The sequence below is a fragment of the Agelaius tricolor genome, unplaced genomic scaffold (genome assembly GCF_023055355.1).
Source record: "Agelaius tricolor isolate 1412-34295 unplaced genomic scaffold, bAgeTri1.0.p SCAF_25, whole genome shotgun sequence".
Taxonomy (NCBI): Eukaryota; Metazoa; Chordata; class Aves; order Passeriformes; family Icteridae; genus Agelaius; species Agelaius tricolor.
The window spans coordinates 3,693,969-3,709,075 of NW_027269285.1; the positions used below are offsets into that span (position 1 = coordinate 3,693,969).

At 44.5% G+C, this 15,107-nt stretch overlaps 1 protein-coding gene across 6 annotated transcripts in view; it reads right to left on the bottom strand.

The window, feature by feature from the left end:
- SPECC1 (sperm antigen with calponin homology and coiled-coil domains 1) overlaps window positions 1–15,107 on the bottom strand; it is an 85,037-nt gene that overhangs the window by 48,843 nt on the left and 21,087 nt on the right. For 5 of the 6 annotated variants that reach the window (XM_071447773.1, XM_071447772.1, XM_071447774.1 and 2 more), the window contains exon 3: window positions 13,652–13,787. In XM_071447773.1, the coding sequence (XP_071303874.1) occupies window positions 13,652–13,787 (136 nt within the window). Of the gene's footprint in view, window positions 1–3,525; window positions 3,789–13,651; window positions 13,788–15,107 lie in introns of those variants that run through there. The other variant, XM_071447775.1, reaches the window with a different exon arrangement.

The following is a 15,107-nucleotide window of genomic DNA, read 5'->3' on the forward strand; positions in this document are numbered from 1 at the left end:
ATCATCAAACTCATCTGGTCTCTTGAGCTCTTGCTTGGCAGAAATGGTGCTCTGACATCCAACAGAGTTAAAATGAACGGCTCTCCCATGTTTGGGAGAAAAAAGAGGGAGACTAAAGAGAGCACCCAGGAAAGATCTGCCTACACACCCTGAAAACAAAGAACAGAAATGACAAGAGCATGTATTTCTACAAAAGCATTTATCTTGAAAGTCTCCTATGTTTTACACTGAAAAATCCCTTCCTCAAACTCAAATGAAGCCAGCCCTGGGCCAGGACAAAACAGACATAAGAAAACAGCTCAATACTGACTCAGTGCACGCACTGACACTTGATAGTCTCATCCAAGCCATGTAAGCATGTTTTACAAATAAACACAATCCCAAAAAAAGCCTAACCCTTGGATAACCCCACCCGTCACCTTGTTCCAACAAGAGAAGTTAACATTTCCCATTCAAGAGATTCTTTCAGGAAAGTTTTTGTGGGTATTGAGTCATTTTTTTCTACCTCTTCCCAAAGATATTCATCATCCATCACCTGCAGATGTTTAGAGGATAAACAACCCCCCCATCACCGTGTCAGCCAGTGTCAAAGAACATCAGTGCTCCTGTTCAGAAATAACAGGAGGCCTCCCTGTTTCCAAGGCAAACTGTGTTTGAAAGGCTTTCTCCCAATAAATACTGTGCACTGGATAATTCTGGATTCTTCCATACAGCTCCCAGGAAATGTTCCAGCTATTCCACAGGTGCTCTGGCCTCTGTTTGTATACACTGTTTCCTTGAGCTTGGGTAGTCAGTTTCAAAAGCAGAAACCTAATTCTGCTGACAAACTGCTGCAATATTCACTTGTCTTTCACGTAATTTTCTGTTTACTCTAAAACCTCCACTGGTTTTAAAAATATGAATATTCAGAGCACTGGGGAAACCAATGACTTGCAAGGAGCAGAGTTTTGGCAAAGAAGTGATGCAAACTTGGGTCACACACCACAAAGTTCTCACAAATGATTGTAAAAGCTGTTTAAAGTAAGCTTTAAATTAGAAGCTAGGAAAAGCCTATAGAATTTAATGCTATTACAAGCAATCCTCTCAAATCCTTGTTAGACACTCTCATAAAGATGGAGATTAATTTGATACTGGGCTGTTAGAGTCTTGTCTTCTGTTCAAAACATTCCCATCAGAGACCAGCAGTGGATTCCTTTCCTGTCTTCTCCTCACCACAGTCCCTTGCTCAGTCAGTCCCAGTTCTTTGATTTTCCTGTATTCATGTGTTAACCTTCAACTCCTCAGCTTGGAGGCAATAATTTCCTTCCTGTTCCTGGACAGCACTGAGCAGCCCACCCAGAATTTACACTTAATAGGAAAACCTATTAAAGTACATAATACTCTTGTAAATGTGTGAAAATCAGTATTTTAGTTGAAATGATAACCAATATCATAACAGTATCAGATTTTTAAAGGCTTCAGTGCCCACTGACACCAAGAGGAGGAACAAAGATGCCCCCAGATGGTAAGTTTGGGGTGAAAGACTTAGAGATGAGCCATAAAATGTCCATAAAGTTTCCTAAGAAGGTAGACAAGGTAACCCTGAATGTCATGCTCAGGGAACAGTCAAAGGGGTTGTCTGTCACTAAAGCTGGCTCATGAGCTAGATCAATAAAGAAACCCATTCCTGGGGTTTAGTCTGGTTATTCCAAACACAAGCTTACAAGTACCACAGTTGTTCAAGATATTGGTGCTCCTGAATGAGAGCTGAATTAAGTTCACTCAAGCAGAAACAGAACTCAGAGATACCACGAGTATCACACTCTGATGTGAGAAGCAGTTTTTTGCATCCAGTTGTCAAAAACACAAACTCTGAGCTCCAAAGCCAGAGATCTGACACACAATAAGGACTATGTTGTCAGATTTTTTTCTTTTTGTCAACAGGAATGTTCCTGACTCTTTTTCATGGTTAAACATTGAGCTTTGAACACATAGTTCAATACAAAACACTGCTTTTCAATCCTACTCATACCTTATGAACAGTGAGGACTTTCAAACAAGACCTAGTACAGCCTACACTTAAAAACTGAGAATAGTTTAAAAACTGCTTAGGTGCAACACAAGTATAACTCTTTCCTCTTCAATAAAAAAATAAATCAAGAGAAAACAAAGGATGAAAGAGATTTTTCAAACCCACAAGGGCTCTGCACACTCATTTATCATCTGCGTTAACAGCAATAAGCTGTTCAAAATGGCCCTGCAAAATCAGAGTCCGTTTGCTGCAACTGATCAGAAGTCAGCAGTGTGTCTCCTCCGGCCATTATCCAGCTCTCCCTTAGTTTATTATCAGTACAACCCCTTCTAAATGACACTTTTAGCTCCAGCAAAACTTCACCGGCTGGCAGCGGCCAGCGCATTTCAGGGGCTGGGGATGTAGGCAGCCACATTCTCCAGCCTAAAGTTTAACTTTCCCTTAGGGCAGCATTTCTTCTGGTGACTGGATACTGGCAGCTTTTGTGTTCTTCATTAGCCCGGTGATTAACATAGTGCTAGAGAGTTCTCACTACACCTCGCTGCTGTTCCAGCACTCGCTGGCAGATTTGTTGTGAGCTCCCCGAGCAGCAATGCAGCCCTGGCTAACAATTCCAGAGATCAGGTACATTTGTATTTGCTCTTAGAACAATACCTACATATCGACCCGAAGTCATAGAAACCCCTGCTCAAGCAATAACAACTTTAATGGGATTTTGTGAATGAAATTCCCATGGCAACAGCAAGAAACAGAGTGCCAGGAAATACAACTGATTGTGGTTTTATGTGTGTTAGAGGGTTCTAAATTCGGAAAGAAGCTGAGAAATAGGCAGCAGAAAATAGTGGACCTCCGGGTTTCCCCCCTCGCCCAGCATTTGAAAAACAAGCAAAATAAACCAGAAGGCAAGCGAAGCAGCTCTACGGCATCAGGAACAAATTAGCAGCAGCGCTGGTGTACGGTGCAGACATTTGGCACACGGGGAATGCGATCTACCTGATACCAGCTCTCAGCTTTCTATGAAATCTGCTCCTGATTAACATGCAGAGCACTACACTTCTGAAAGGACAATGGTGGGAGACCTTCCACAAAGGCATCATTTTAAATTCTAAGGCCTGGAAAATTTCAGGCCTCAGGCCACGAACAATGGTGAAGGCTAACACAGCCAAGCTGCAGATCCTGACAAGTTCTATGCACATCACTACATCGGCTTTGTAACTTTTTAGTTGCATCATACAGACCATGCCAAGAAAAAGAAAAAAAAATCTGTCAGCGAACAGGGTCCCACCCTTGCAGACATTCTGCTCCAAAGGATTCCTTTCAGAAGAGCTCCCGTGAGGACGGTGCTGTGATCTCAGGTACGGAACGCCAATAAAGCTCATTTACAAGGCAAACAGCAGCAGTGTCCCCGGCAGGTTGGAAGCCACCAGCGTTCGCTGTGACAACAGCCCCGAGCCTCAGCCCCGGAGAACAAAACGCCATCCCCGCGGTGCCGCCGCCCCGCCGCCCGCACACACCTTGCTCGTGCTCCTCCGCCCTGCCCGGCTGGTTCCCCATCTCCTCCGGCCGCCCGGCTCCTCCCGAGCCCCCTCAGGCCGCCGGAGCCCCGCTCATGCCCGGTGCGGGCGCGGAGCCGCCTCTGGCCGTGCCCGGCTCGGGCAGCCCCGGCGGGGAGCGGCAGGCAGCGCGTCCCGAGCTGCTGCTGCTGGCGGCCGAGCCGCGCTGCGGCCCCCGCCGAGGCGGCTGCGGCGCCGCCTCCTCCCTCAGCCAGCCCCGCTCCCGGCCCGGCTGGGCGGCAGCGAGCGGGGCAGCGCCGGGGACACCCAGCGGCCGCCGCGGGAGCTGCAGCTCCGGCCGGGCCGCGGGCTCCGCGAGGGAGCGGTGCCCCCCCGGCACCGCCTCGATGCCCCCCCGGCACCGCCTCGATGCCCCCCCGGCACCGCCTGGAGCGGAGCCTCCCTGCCCTGGAACAGCCGTGGCGGACTGCGGGAAGAGCGGAGAGCCCGTTCCGGGTGGTACAGCACGGTGTTTCCAAGCTAAACGTGGCTGGGGGCGAAGGAGGGCAGAGGGACCCGCAGCAGAGACGTGAGGAGCCAAATGTCTCCAAAGCAAAGGCAACGTTAATTTTTAGCCAGTTCCACCATGCTTAGCAGGGAGCAAACAGACCCTGCCCACAGATCTAGCTACACTGCTGAGCACAGCACTGACATGTCTGGGCAAGGGCAGCTCCAAACTGTCATAAAATGAGAGGACCCAATTTCAGAGATGCTCAGTGTCTCGTGAAAACAGAGATACCCAAGGGATGCTGAAATGGAGACCGGACTCCTCTGAAAACCTGACCGTGATTGTGAGCATGAGCCCTTTCTGACAAGTCCCATCCATCAGATCTGTTCTGATATCCTCTGGGGCTATTCCTGGGTCAGCTGAGCACCCCCAGCTGCTCTCAGCCTCCACTGGTGCTGAGAACAGCACAGCAGGCTCACATCCCTATTATATTAAACAATATAGAGCATTCAATGGGTACCATTGAAATCTATTCCTCTTTATTGAGGTAAGGATGTAGTATTTTATTCCTAAAAGTCTATTACAGTGATTTCCAAATTTCCCCTTGTGCCAATAAAACAACAATCAAACCTGACAGCCACTAGCACATCTAGACTTGCAGCCACAAACTGGAGCAGATTTCACACCATATCTCTATCATCAATATTTTTGCCTGTGACTGGCACTACAAGAGCAGCTGCATAAGACAGGCCTACCCAGAGGCTCACCAACAGCACATCTTTCCAAAAATCAAGATGCTCCACACTGATGGAGCCCTGATGTACATGGGAAACAAGGATACTGAATGACTCCAGTGATCAGTTTCCATTATGTGGATAATTAACAGATTCCTCTTGAGTCTTGGTTTCAACAAGAGGGTTAAAAACAAATTCAGAAATAATAAACTAGTGTGTCTCCTAGGCTCAAAACAGCCTGAAAATAAAACATGAAGAATTAATCTATCTAGTTGTGAATCCATCACTTCAGATAAAGTATCTGGAGACCATTCAATATGATAGAAGCAGAATTTTGCTAATATTTCAGTACAATAGGATGAGTTCATTGTCAGTGTTCAGCTTTCCATTGTTCTTCCTCTGACACTTTATAGATGAAGTGAAAAGTTTTCATACAGCTGTCTATATCTGGATGACATTAAACAACTCCTGTCTACTTCTGTCTCATGACATGTCAAACACAAAACGCTTTGTTTAATGAATAAGCCATCAAAAGGGAATCAGTGACAGTACATTCTTTTTCTAAAAGTCATCTTATGATCTCTTAAGTCTTGTATCTGACTATGGTGGGTACTCAGCCTGCCCTTTCCAAGGTACAGATGCAAACTTCCTCCAACTGCTGTTGAAATGTATCTCCCACAGAGATTTTCTTCCACTATGGACTAAAGAGTGACTTCTGCTTTCCTTCAACAGGACTCACCTGAAGGGCTGCATGAGCTGTGAGAGCCTGTTGGGCTGATGATTCCTGAAGCTGAGCATTTATTACTTCATCACCTGCTTTCTATTTCTGTAATCACAAAAGGGAATAGTGTAACAAGGTCCCAGTGCAGTGTTGGTGCAAGCCTGGAGCAATTATAAAATGTAATCACTGACTCAGAGCACACACACCTGAAATCTGAGCACTGTAGGAGAGTCAGGACTGGAAGAACCAATCTGTTACTTTTGACAGTGGCACGAAATGTAAGTCAGAACATTCTAACACCATGATAGGGAGAATGATGTCAGGCCAAAGACTTCTAGCCCAGTCCAAAATGAAAGGTAAAGCACAAATTTTTAAATACAGCTACAGCCTGAGCAGACGGTGTAGATAAGAGATTACTGCTTATGGAGCTTGCAGCTCAAGCTGAGGAAAAAGGAGTAACAGCAAGGATGAGATGGGGACCAGGTAACAAATCACAACAGATGCATGGCTTAATCTTTAGGCAAATGTTTGTTATCTGAACATTTGACATTACTTTCCTTTCCTCTTCAGTAATAATGGTATAAAAACAAAATGAATGCATTTCAACTCTACAAAGCAGATTAGCTGGTCTCTTCCTCAGCATGAAGCTTGACTCATCCCCTTGCTCTTTGTTGAACTGCCAATAAAACTTCACAAACACTCCTATCCTATACAGTGAGAATGGGAATTAATTATTGAAGGTGTGAGGTACATAATTCTTTCAACTCCCTAGTCAAATGACAGGACTTGCTTGCCAAGCATAACTTTCTTGGCATCCTATTCATAACACAGCAAATGAATGAATGGAATTTCTGTTCAAATTGTAATCCATGCTCATGAGAACGAGTGTGAAGATGCCACCAAATCTCAGATTTGCAGTGGCCAGGCAGCTGACAGTCTCTCCAGAAGGCTGAGGCCTAAAGAAGCTACAGATACTGATGCTGGACTAAACTGAATGGGCCCTAAGTGTGGACATCATGAACACCAGAGTTCACACTGTCACACTCCTCTTCCATGAATGCTGAAGATTTTACGAGCACCAAGTACATAGGTAGCAGGGAAAATAAATCTTCAGAATCTGTGCATCATTCCCAGTAGTGGGCCTCAAAGGATTAGGAATATAACATCTAGAGCTGAATCCCAGATGAACAAAAGCTTTTTTTAACCATGCTAGAAACAAATTTTTTGTAATGAAGATACTTGGTGAGGTCACAGTTCATGTCACAGAAGCACAGCCTTCCAGGAACACATCTGAGATGGAGCTGTCAATTCCTCCCTCTTGTTCTACAGTATTAAAATCTAATGTAAGCCAAAAGCTGCTGGGAAAAAAAAAAAAACAGTGGAAAAATATACTACAAGGAATGCCAAGCCCTCTCCTGATCTGCATACTTGTCAGACCAGGCCAGCTTCGCGTTCCTTTCCTTCTCCCTCCCATTCTTTAAGTGCAAACACAATGGCCCTGTGCCAAGGCATTCTGGCTGCAATAGATTTAGGCCCAGAGAATTTGTGTTAAGGATCATTTCTTTTCAAACCAGCTGAAGGAAAGCTGATAATTAACCCAGGGCAGGTAGTCAGAGCAGGGTTGTGTTGACTTTGCTGAACAACTTCAGTAAAGAAGCCTGAAAAGAAATGAAAAGAAGCTGGGAGATCCTAGATTTGTGCTATTCCTGGAGCATCCAGGCATGCTCCCCTCTCTGTTTAGGTGTCCCAAGGAGAGGAAGGCTTTTGGGATCACCACAGTTCCCTTACAGCTGTAATGAATCCTCCCTGTAGATGTTGCCCTGAGCCAATTAACTGTCAACAATTTAATGGGTAAAGTCATTGCAGCCTTCAAGACCCAGCATTTCAGTATCCCTACCACACACTGAACCCTCTGAACTGGCTCAGCTCCCAGAGGGGCTCACGTGTGCCAACAAAGTCATTCTCAGGGGAACAGCCAGAGAAAAGGGTCTCTTTCACAGGTGGTTTTAACAAGAGGCTGAATGCAGAATCTCAGAATGTGTTAACAGAGATTCAGCACAGGAAATGTAAATTCTGCAGTAGATTAGGACAGCAAGAAAGCTTGAAAAAGGTACATTCTGCAGACAGTGTTGTCAGCAGAAGTTAATTCCTACTTGTTTAATAATGCAAGATGACTGCAGCCAGCCTGTGAATGCCTCTCAAAAAGCCTGTTATCCATAACAGGATCAGGTATCAGAAATCCTACCAGACAGCCTCTAAATGCATTGGTCTCACTACACTGCCAGTTATCAAAGAGGAAAAAGATGCCTGGAGAACAGTCATGTGAAGCAGCCCCCATTCCCAGCCATTCCAGGATGCACAACTGCCCATGGCTTACAGAGGGAAAGAGCAAAGCTTCAAAGAACGTGAAAAACAACACGACAATAAATATAATACAAGAATATTTTCAGCAAAGGCATCAGCAATCAACAACTGTTATTTGCAGGCTGTGCCAAGAAAAAAAATCCTTGTAAGAAGCAGTAAGAGAAACTTGACAAGTAGCAGCCATAACCTAAATCTGGAATGCCAAATTTGATCTACTTCAAATCTTGAGCTTTCCCTTCAGAGGACAGTGGGTGAAATCTTCTAAACTGGTGCTGAAACTCAGTCTGACTACTTGACACCTGGGGAAATCACACACAGAGGAAACATTTTGCTAAGGAATGCCAGGGAGGTTCAGGTTCACGGTTGTAGCAATATGTTAAACATCCTTGCAGATATTTATAGATATGTGTAGATGTCAATATGCATATCCAGCTGCATGTAGAGCTCTGGATGTAAATGCAGACACATTTCCACTGCTTTGCACGCTAAATTCCTGCAGCACTTCTTGCCAATTGGAATGACAGCCTGACAAAGCAATATCTTGAGTCCTCCTCTCCTTTTTATACCACTTTTGGAGCTAGAATCTCTTTGTAGGAAAGAATAATTATGCAAGAGCTGTGTCTTGTACCTGGGAGGGGGAGTAAAATGCAAGTGGCTTTCCAGATGAGGTTTTGAAGCATATTTAGAGCTCCTGGGAAAGCCCAGATGAGCTCAGCCCCTCGGCTGCAGTGGAGCCTGGTGGAACAGAACATACCGATCTCATTAGTGTCCCTCACACTTGGCACCATCGCTCACAAGGAAAACGAGACAGTAACGAGCCTGAATGCAAAGTGCAGCAACCTCTCCCAAACCTATAGCAGTGCTTTGATGTGGCAGATCACAAAAAGCAGCCGCTGTCAAAAGCTGATGTATGGCAGAGTAAAAGGGCCCCAAGGTCAGAGAGCTGTCCTTCAATAGAAATCACTTTCCTTTTTCCTGTCCTAATTGGGGTGCATTAGCATCTTATGAACTGCTATATTGTCAGTTAGGTTTTTTTTTTTTTTCACAAGGATTTTTTTCTTTTTTAAAGAAAGCTTTTAAATAAAAGATACTTCCTTGAATTTTCTGACCATGGAGGGAAAGCTTCTGGTCTGGATTAGCTTCACATTAACCTAAATTTTTACCCCACATCGCAGAGTGGCAAACAGCAAGCAGAGAAGTTGCCTGAGAGAAGACAATAAACTTGATAGAGTCCCTATATTACTATCAAATAGCAAGCTGAAAATGACAATTCTATGAACAAGCAGAAGCTCTGAGAATCTGTAGCATGGCACATTTTCAATTTTGCTGGGAAAGAAGCATATCTAATGAGTGCTATGTGCAATAAAACCACACACCAGCCTCCCCTCTGGGATCAGCCACAGGTGAACAAGTCTCACCAGTGATATTCAAGCTTTCCCAGCACTAACACCAGAGCTGGCAGGGACCAGTTGGCCTCATTTAGTTAAAGCCTTTCTTTTCTGAATACCAGCACTATCTACACAGAAAAGCTGCAAGCAGCTGTTTCAGAGAGAAATCAAGACTTTTGTTTTCACATAAACTACATAAAAAAAAAAAAGATGGACAAATGGAGTCATGGTATGTGCTCTACCAGCACTAGGAAGGAATTGAAGATACACAGGTATCATATTTAGTCCCTGGGACATTAACTCTGATTATTGGGCAGGAATGTGAATGACAAATCACAGAAAAACTCATCAAAACAGAGCCCCTCCTTTCTGGAGCTGAAGGTTGTTCAACCCAAACTGTGCCACAACAGACTATGAGCCTCAGGCCCTTCTATAGTTTTCCCTGATTATGCCAAATCTCTTGGTATTTTTGTTTCCCTATTTCATTTGCTGGGTTTATTACAACAGCCTGTGTTGCAGAGCAGCTTCATTTCCAATGCTGGCAATGTTCCATTCTGGGATTAGCAGCTTTTGTCCAGGTAACCTGCAGAGTTCAGAGCCTCGACACGAGATGCTGAGGAGATAATTGAAACTCTTAATGTCTTTGAGCTTCCCTCCTCTATGCTCCTGGATTGGCACCATCTCCAGCCTTGGATGTGGATCAACTCAGCAGGAACACACAGAAAGCAACAGGTTTTTTGTTATTTTGGCTGAAAATTCAGGCCAAGTATTGACTTTCCCATTTTATGCATAATAATAAATGGTAATTTCTGATGGAGCAGGGGGTGACACAGCAGGCCACCCCTCACAGTCCTGCTGGCATCTTGGCTTCTCCCAGCCCCCAAAGATATAGTACCTGTCTCCTGCTCTAGCCTTTAGAGAGAACTTGTCAGTAAAATAACCAGAATTTCTGTAAATGCTAAGGTAGGTGATAATAACATTGTTATTGACAGTTTCCTATTGTTTCTGAGGCAAATGATGTCTAAAGAGATTTAGCCTTTATTTAGCTATAAAAAAATAAGCTGATGAAGCAGCCTGAGAAAAAGTACAGCTATCTCTTAATTACATTTCAGGGATAACTGATACCTCATATTGGAGCTGGCAGCACTTGATATAAAAATCAATATATTTGTGAGAAATGGGAAGGGCTGAAATAGTCTCAATGCTTTTGGATGATGTGTGACTGGACTGTGCCATGCCCACATCCTGGCTGTGTCCAGACTCTTTTTGGTTCCTGTCCAACCTGACAGATAATAGCAGCTGCCACTGAAATCACATCAAAGCAGCACAGGAACATGATTAAACCAGACAGCCCCCAGGCAAGTTCTCAGAAAGTGCTTGAACTGAGAGTTTGTATGGACTGAATGACAGAACTCAGAGCAAGGATTTGGAATGACTTCCAGGCTCCATTGAGAAAGTAATTTCATCTGCCTGAACCTCAAATTTTCTATCTGCATACCAGTCCTGCCATGCAATGCTCTTCCTGAGAGGTGTGTGATCACATAAGAAGCTTTGAAATTCTCTGTGAAATTGCTTTTTAAAGGTTATTTGGCTTGCAGACCTCAAAGGAGCAGAATCTGAAGTCATTGATTTCCTACAATCCTGAACCTTAGGGGAAGAGAGTCCTAGATTCTCATGAATATACAAACTTTTCTATTAATATATTTTACAATCATTTCTTTGCTATATGGCTTCAAAGACTGGATGGCTTTATAAATACATGCATTAAAATCAATGAATTCCAAGATTAGTGAACTCTTGCTCATGTTTTACAGTTTCCCAGCCCTTTTTCATCTACAGAGACATTAAAAACAATGCCAGAGTTCTGTAAGCTTGGTTGTAACAAACCCAAACAGCCCCTTCAGGACAGCACATGGGAAGACATCACACTGTGGATAAGGAAGCTGAATACAAGACATTTATTTTTTCCCTGTGCATCATTTCCCGCTGCCTGGGATTTCAAAACTGCCAAGGAGTTACAAAACCAAACAGCACAGCTCAGAACTTCCAGCCAGAATCAGTCTCCAGCTCCATTTGCTCAACTCCACTTGCCAAGCATGGATACATGGGCTTGGCCTCATCCCTCTTGAAGCTGTTTATGATTTACTGTGTCAGCTCCCAGCAGGGCAGGCAGGGGTAGTTCCATCAATAAAAGGCTGGAATAAATAACTGAGACTCCACCAAGGGCAGCATAGAAACAACCCTATTTAAACAACCAATCTTTGAGGGCAATTATTTATTATCTGCAGCATTTGGAATGTGTCTTACTGCTCAAGGTCAACACAGAAATGGTGGACAGACACACCCAAAGAGGAAAGAAACCTAAGCTTTTGTATTTCCATACCTTTTTCCCTTTAAATTCTCTCATACAGGAATATTATACATGCTGTGTACCATCAGAGTGTGGCTGGAGCTAATAGAATATCATTTCAGTAAAATACTCCAACCACTCACTTGAGTAACAGACAAAAAAAGCCCAAACAAGGGGGAGAGATAATGCCTGCAGTCAAGACATTAAAGGAAAACACAGAACAGATGAAGGCCATCAAAGAAACAAAAGAAAGTGACTTTGGAATAAATTTCTAGATTTACACATTTGGCTACGTATACAAACATCTGCATTTCCCAGCTACTGGAACCTTCTCTCTTGGATTAGCTCCACAGTCAGCTTTGCATCTTGATCAGAATCAGACTCTTTGGGATGCCTTTGCAATAAAATACAGCAGCTGAAAACGTTCTCTCCTTTCCTACTTCTGTTCCCCAGAACATGCTGTGCCCTCTGTCATGCTCACTGTTAGTTCTCTTAGCAACAATGCACCATTTTAGTGGGACTGTTTGTATTTTCTTTTCCACTGTGACAAAGCATTCAGCTCTGTAACCTTGCTCAATAAAATCAAGCACCTTCCAGTGGCCCTGACAATGACATCTTCTCAGCATACAGCTGGATTTTCAAACATCCTTTTGGATTATGGAACCACTGTAAAAACAGACATGCAAGACACTGTATACACACTTAAAACAGTCCCTGTAAGAGCTGGGACGGCTCTCTCTAGGTTAAAAACCATTTTAGAGGGGTGACACATGCATTCTTAGCCTTTATCTATACACTTGTTCTCTTTTCATTCAGCATTAGTATTCCCATTCATGCTTCTACAAACGCAGATGCAAAGCAATATATGAGGTTATATCCAATGATGTGATTTAAAGTGGCAAAGCAATACCCAGATGTAACTTGACCTCCATAAACCATTTCAGCCTTTGTATTTAAAGTAGTCCTCATCATAAATCTCCCTCCTCCAATCCCAGTTATTATAGCTGCATGCAGAAGAGGGCTCTCTATTCCATGCTTGTGTTTTGGTGTCTGACAGACATATTCCATTCTGGACTCCCTGCAGTGCTGTTTCCCTGGCTGCATTCCCAGGATCCTGTGCTGCATCATCTGTACAGGTTTTCATCTCCCTGCCTGGCTCCTCCCAAGCATCATGCCTCTTTATTGGCTTGTGAATCCCAAATTCCTTTGGATACAGCTAGTCACTATTAAATTTGAGGATTTACACGCTGATTAACAGCAGAATTGGATCTGTCCTTGGGTTACTATGAAACATTTGTGCTGGTACAAGGCACATTATTTTCTTCCAAGGGTATATAAAGGTTTTTATATTTCATTTTTTTAAAAAACAGAAATCTCTCTCTGGTTAGTAACATTGTTCTGTCACACAGTCAAAACCTGCAGAGGCTGTGACAAATAGGGAGGTCATGGTCAAATTTAATAAGAGCTCACATTCCCTTGGAAATGCCACCAGGGAGCAGACAACAGCAAGTATTTGCTGAGCTCCTGGGGGAAAGCAGAGCGTTTGCACCGAAGCCCTTGGTATGCAGATGGTGTCGCTGCCTTTCGAAACAGGCTTAGGTTTGAAACCTATGGGAACAAGCGGTGGGGCTGAGGCTGCTGGGGAGAGCGTGCCCCGGGCTAGCTCAGGAGCAGCACAGGCTGCACAGAGGATGCCCAGGGCTGCTCTTTGTTCTCACAGCTCTGCCGTGTCCCAGGAGCAGCGGGGAAGCAGCTCTGCTCACTCAGTGAGAGAGAAGAGAGATTGCTATTGATGAATGGGGAAAACTTCAGCCAGCGATGCTGTCCTGCTCTGGAGCCCGGGGCTGGGGCCATCCTGCCCCGGAGCCGCGGGGCACCGGCGCCACCGCCCGGCTGCTGGGGCTGCCCCGGCTCCTAAACCCACCCAGTGCATCCCTTTTCACCTCCTGTCCCTGGCGCGGGGGATGCAGGATGCAAAGCACAGAGTCCTGTGACCGCCACACGGCTGTGCTGCAAGGGGGACAGGGGACACTGCTGGGACCTTGTCACTCACAGCACGGCTCACAGCATCTTGGTGCCTACCTGTGCTGGGCTTCAGCCGACTCTCAGCGAGCTCTGAGATGGCTCCTGCTGTGATTGTCTTCTTCAGCCTGGACACTCCCGAAGCTGCTGCTGGGCCAGCTTTGCTGAGCATGTCCTCGCTGCTCGCCCGCTTCAGCTGGGACACAGAGGGGGAACAGGTCAGGACCCTGAATATTCCCCTCAGTTCGTTCAACATGCAAGATTCTTTGGGAGAAAAATTAACATTTCCATAAAGTAACCCCACGGGAATATTGCCTTGATAACTGGAGTACATAATTTTTGTATTTGCATTCCATTCTAGGTTTTTGTGAAGTGGGTTAAGGGATAAAGCACTGTTCCAACAATGAAGAATAAAAATGGGAAAGACTGTTCAAAAAGGCAAATAATTAAAAGGCAAGGAGAAAACAGTTTAGAGGAGTGGTCCACTGGCAACTTTTTGGGAGGGAATCTCTGGTGACACAAGTCCACTCGAAGTGCCTACTCAAGAAACCCGTGGAACACAAGCACAAGGTGAGATTCAAAAAGAAACACTGAAATGATCTTGCTTCAGCAAGCAGGAGTTACTGTTTGTCTCAGAACTTTGGTTGGCTGATTTCCCATTTGTGTGCCTCTAGTAACAGTCTCTAATTAATTTCAGGAAAAATACTTTAAGTATTTTAAGACCAAAGCTTTGGAGAGTCTCCCTAGAGGAGAAGTTTTCCCATACTTTTGAGTTTGTGGACAGCTAAAGTGTTTTCTCAAATGAAAATCCACTTCCTTTGAAGTTGTCCAGTGTCAGCAGGGGGTCCCTGAAGCACAGGCTGAACACCTCTGCTGGGTTAAGAGAAAAGAGCTCACAACAAGCACTGCCCCTATTTAGTAGTTCCTGAATGTGAAACATTTAAGCAAAATGAAATCTTTCAACTCTAATTCCTTCTCCCTTTCATCTCCTCCTCTGACTCAGAGTCTGTGGTTTCCTGGACCCTGTGAGCCCATAAGTTTCAATAGCTGAAGTGTTGATGGTGCTCCAGGATACCAAACAACGAACGTTTTTCCTTCTGGCAGAGGTTTTGTCAGCTCACTCTCAGGAGGAGAATGGAACAATCTGACTTTCTGACCTTCAGAAAGTTCTGCAGTCTCTCTGAAGTAATTTCTTCAATGTGTTCTTCCCTATAGCAGCAACTACAGTGCCTTTTCTACTCCCTTTCCTCAAGCAAGCCACTTTGATGATTTTGCATTTGCAGCTGGACACAGTTTGAAGGCATTAGCTGTCATTAGGAAGAAATCTCTCCACAATTAACACTAAATTTAACAAATCAATCATATCAGATTTCCTGATTAGTGTCCTCAGTAGCATTCCTTCAGAGATGCTGCCTCAACCACACTGCACAACCTGCCTGGAGCATTGAAATGCACAATGGTAAGTGCATCTAGGAGTCTGCACAGCAATTTCAAGAAATTAATCCTTTCCTTGAAA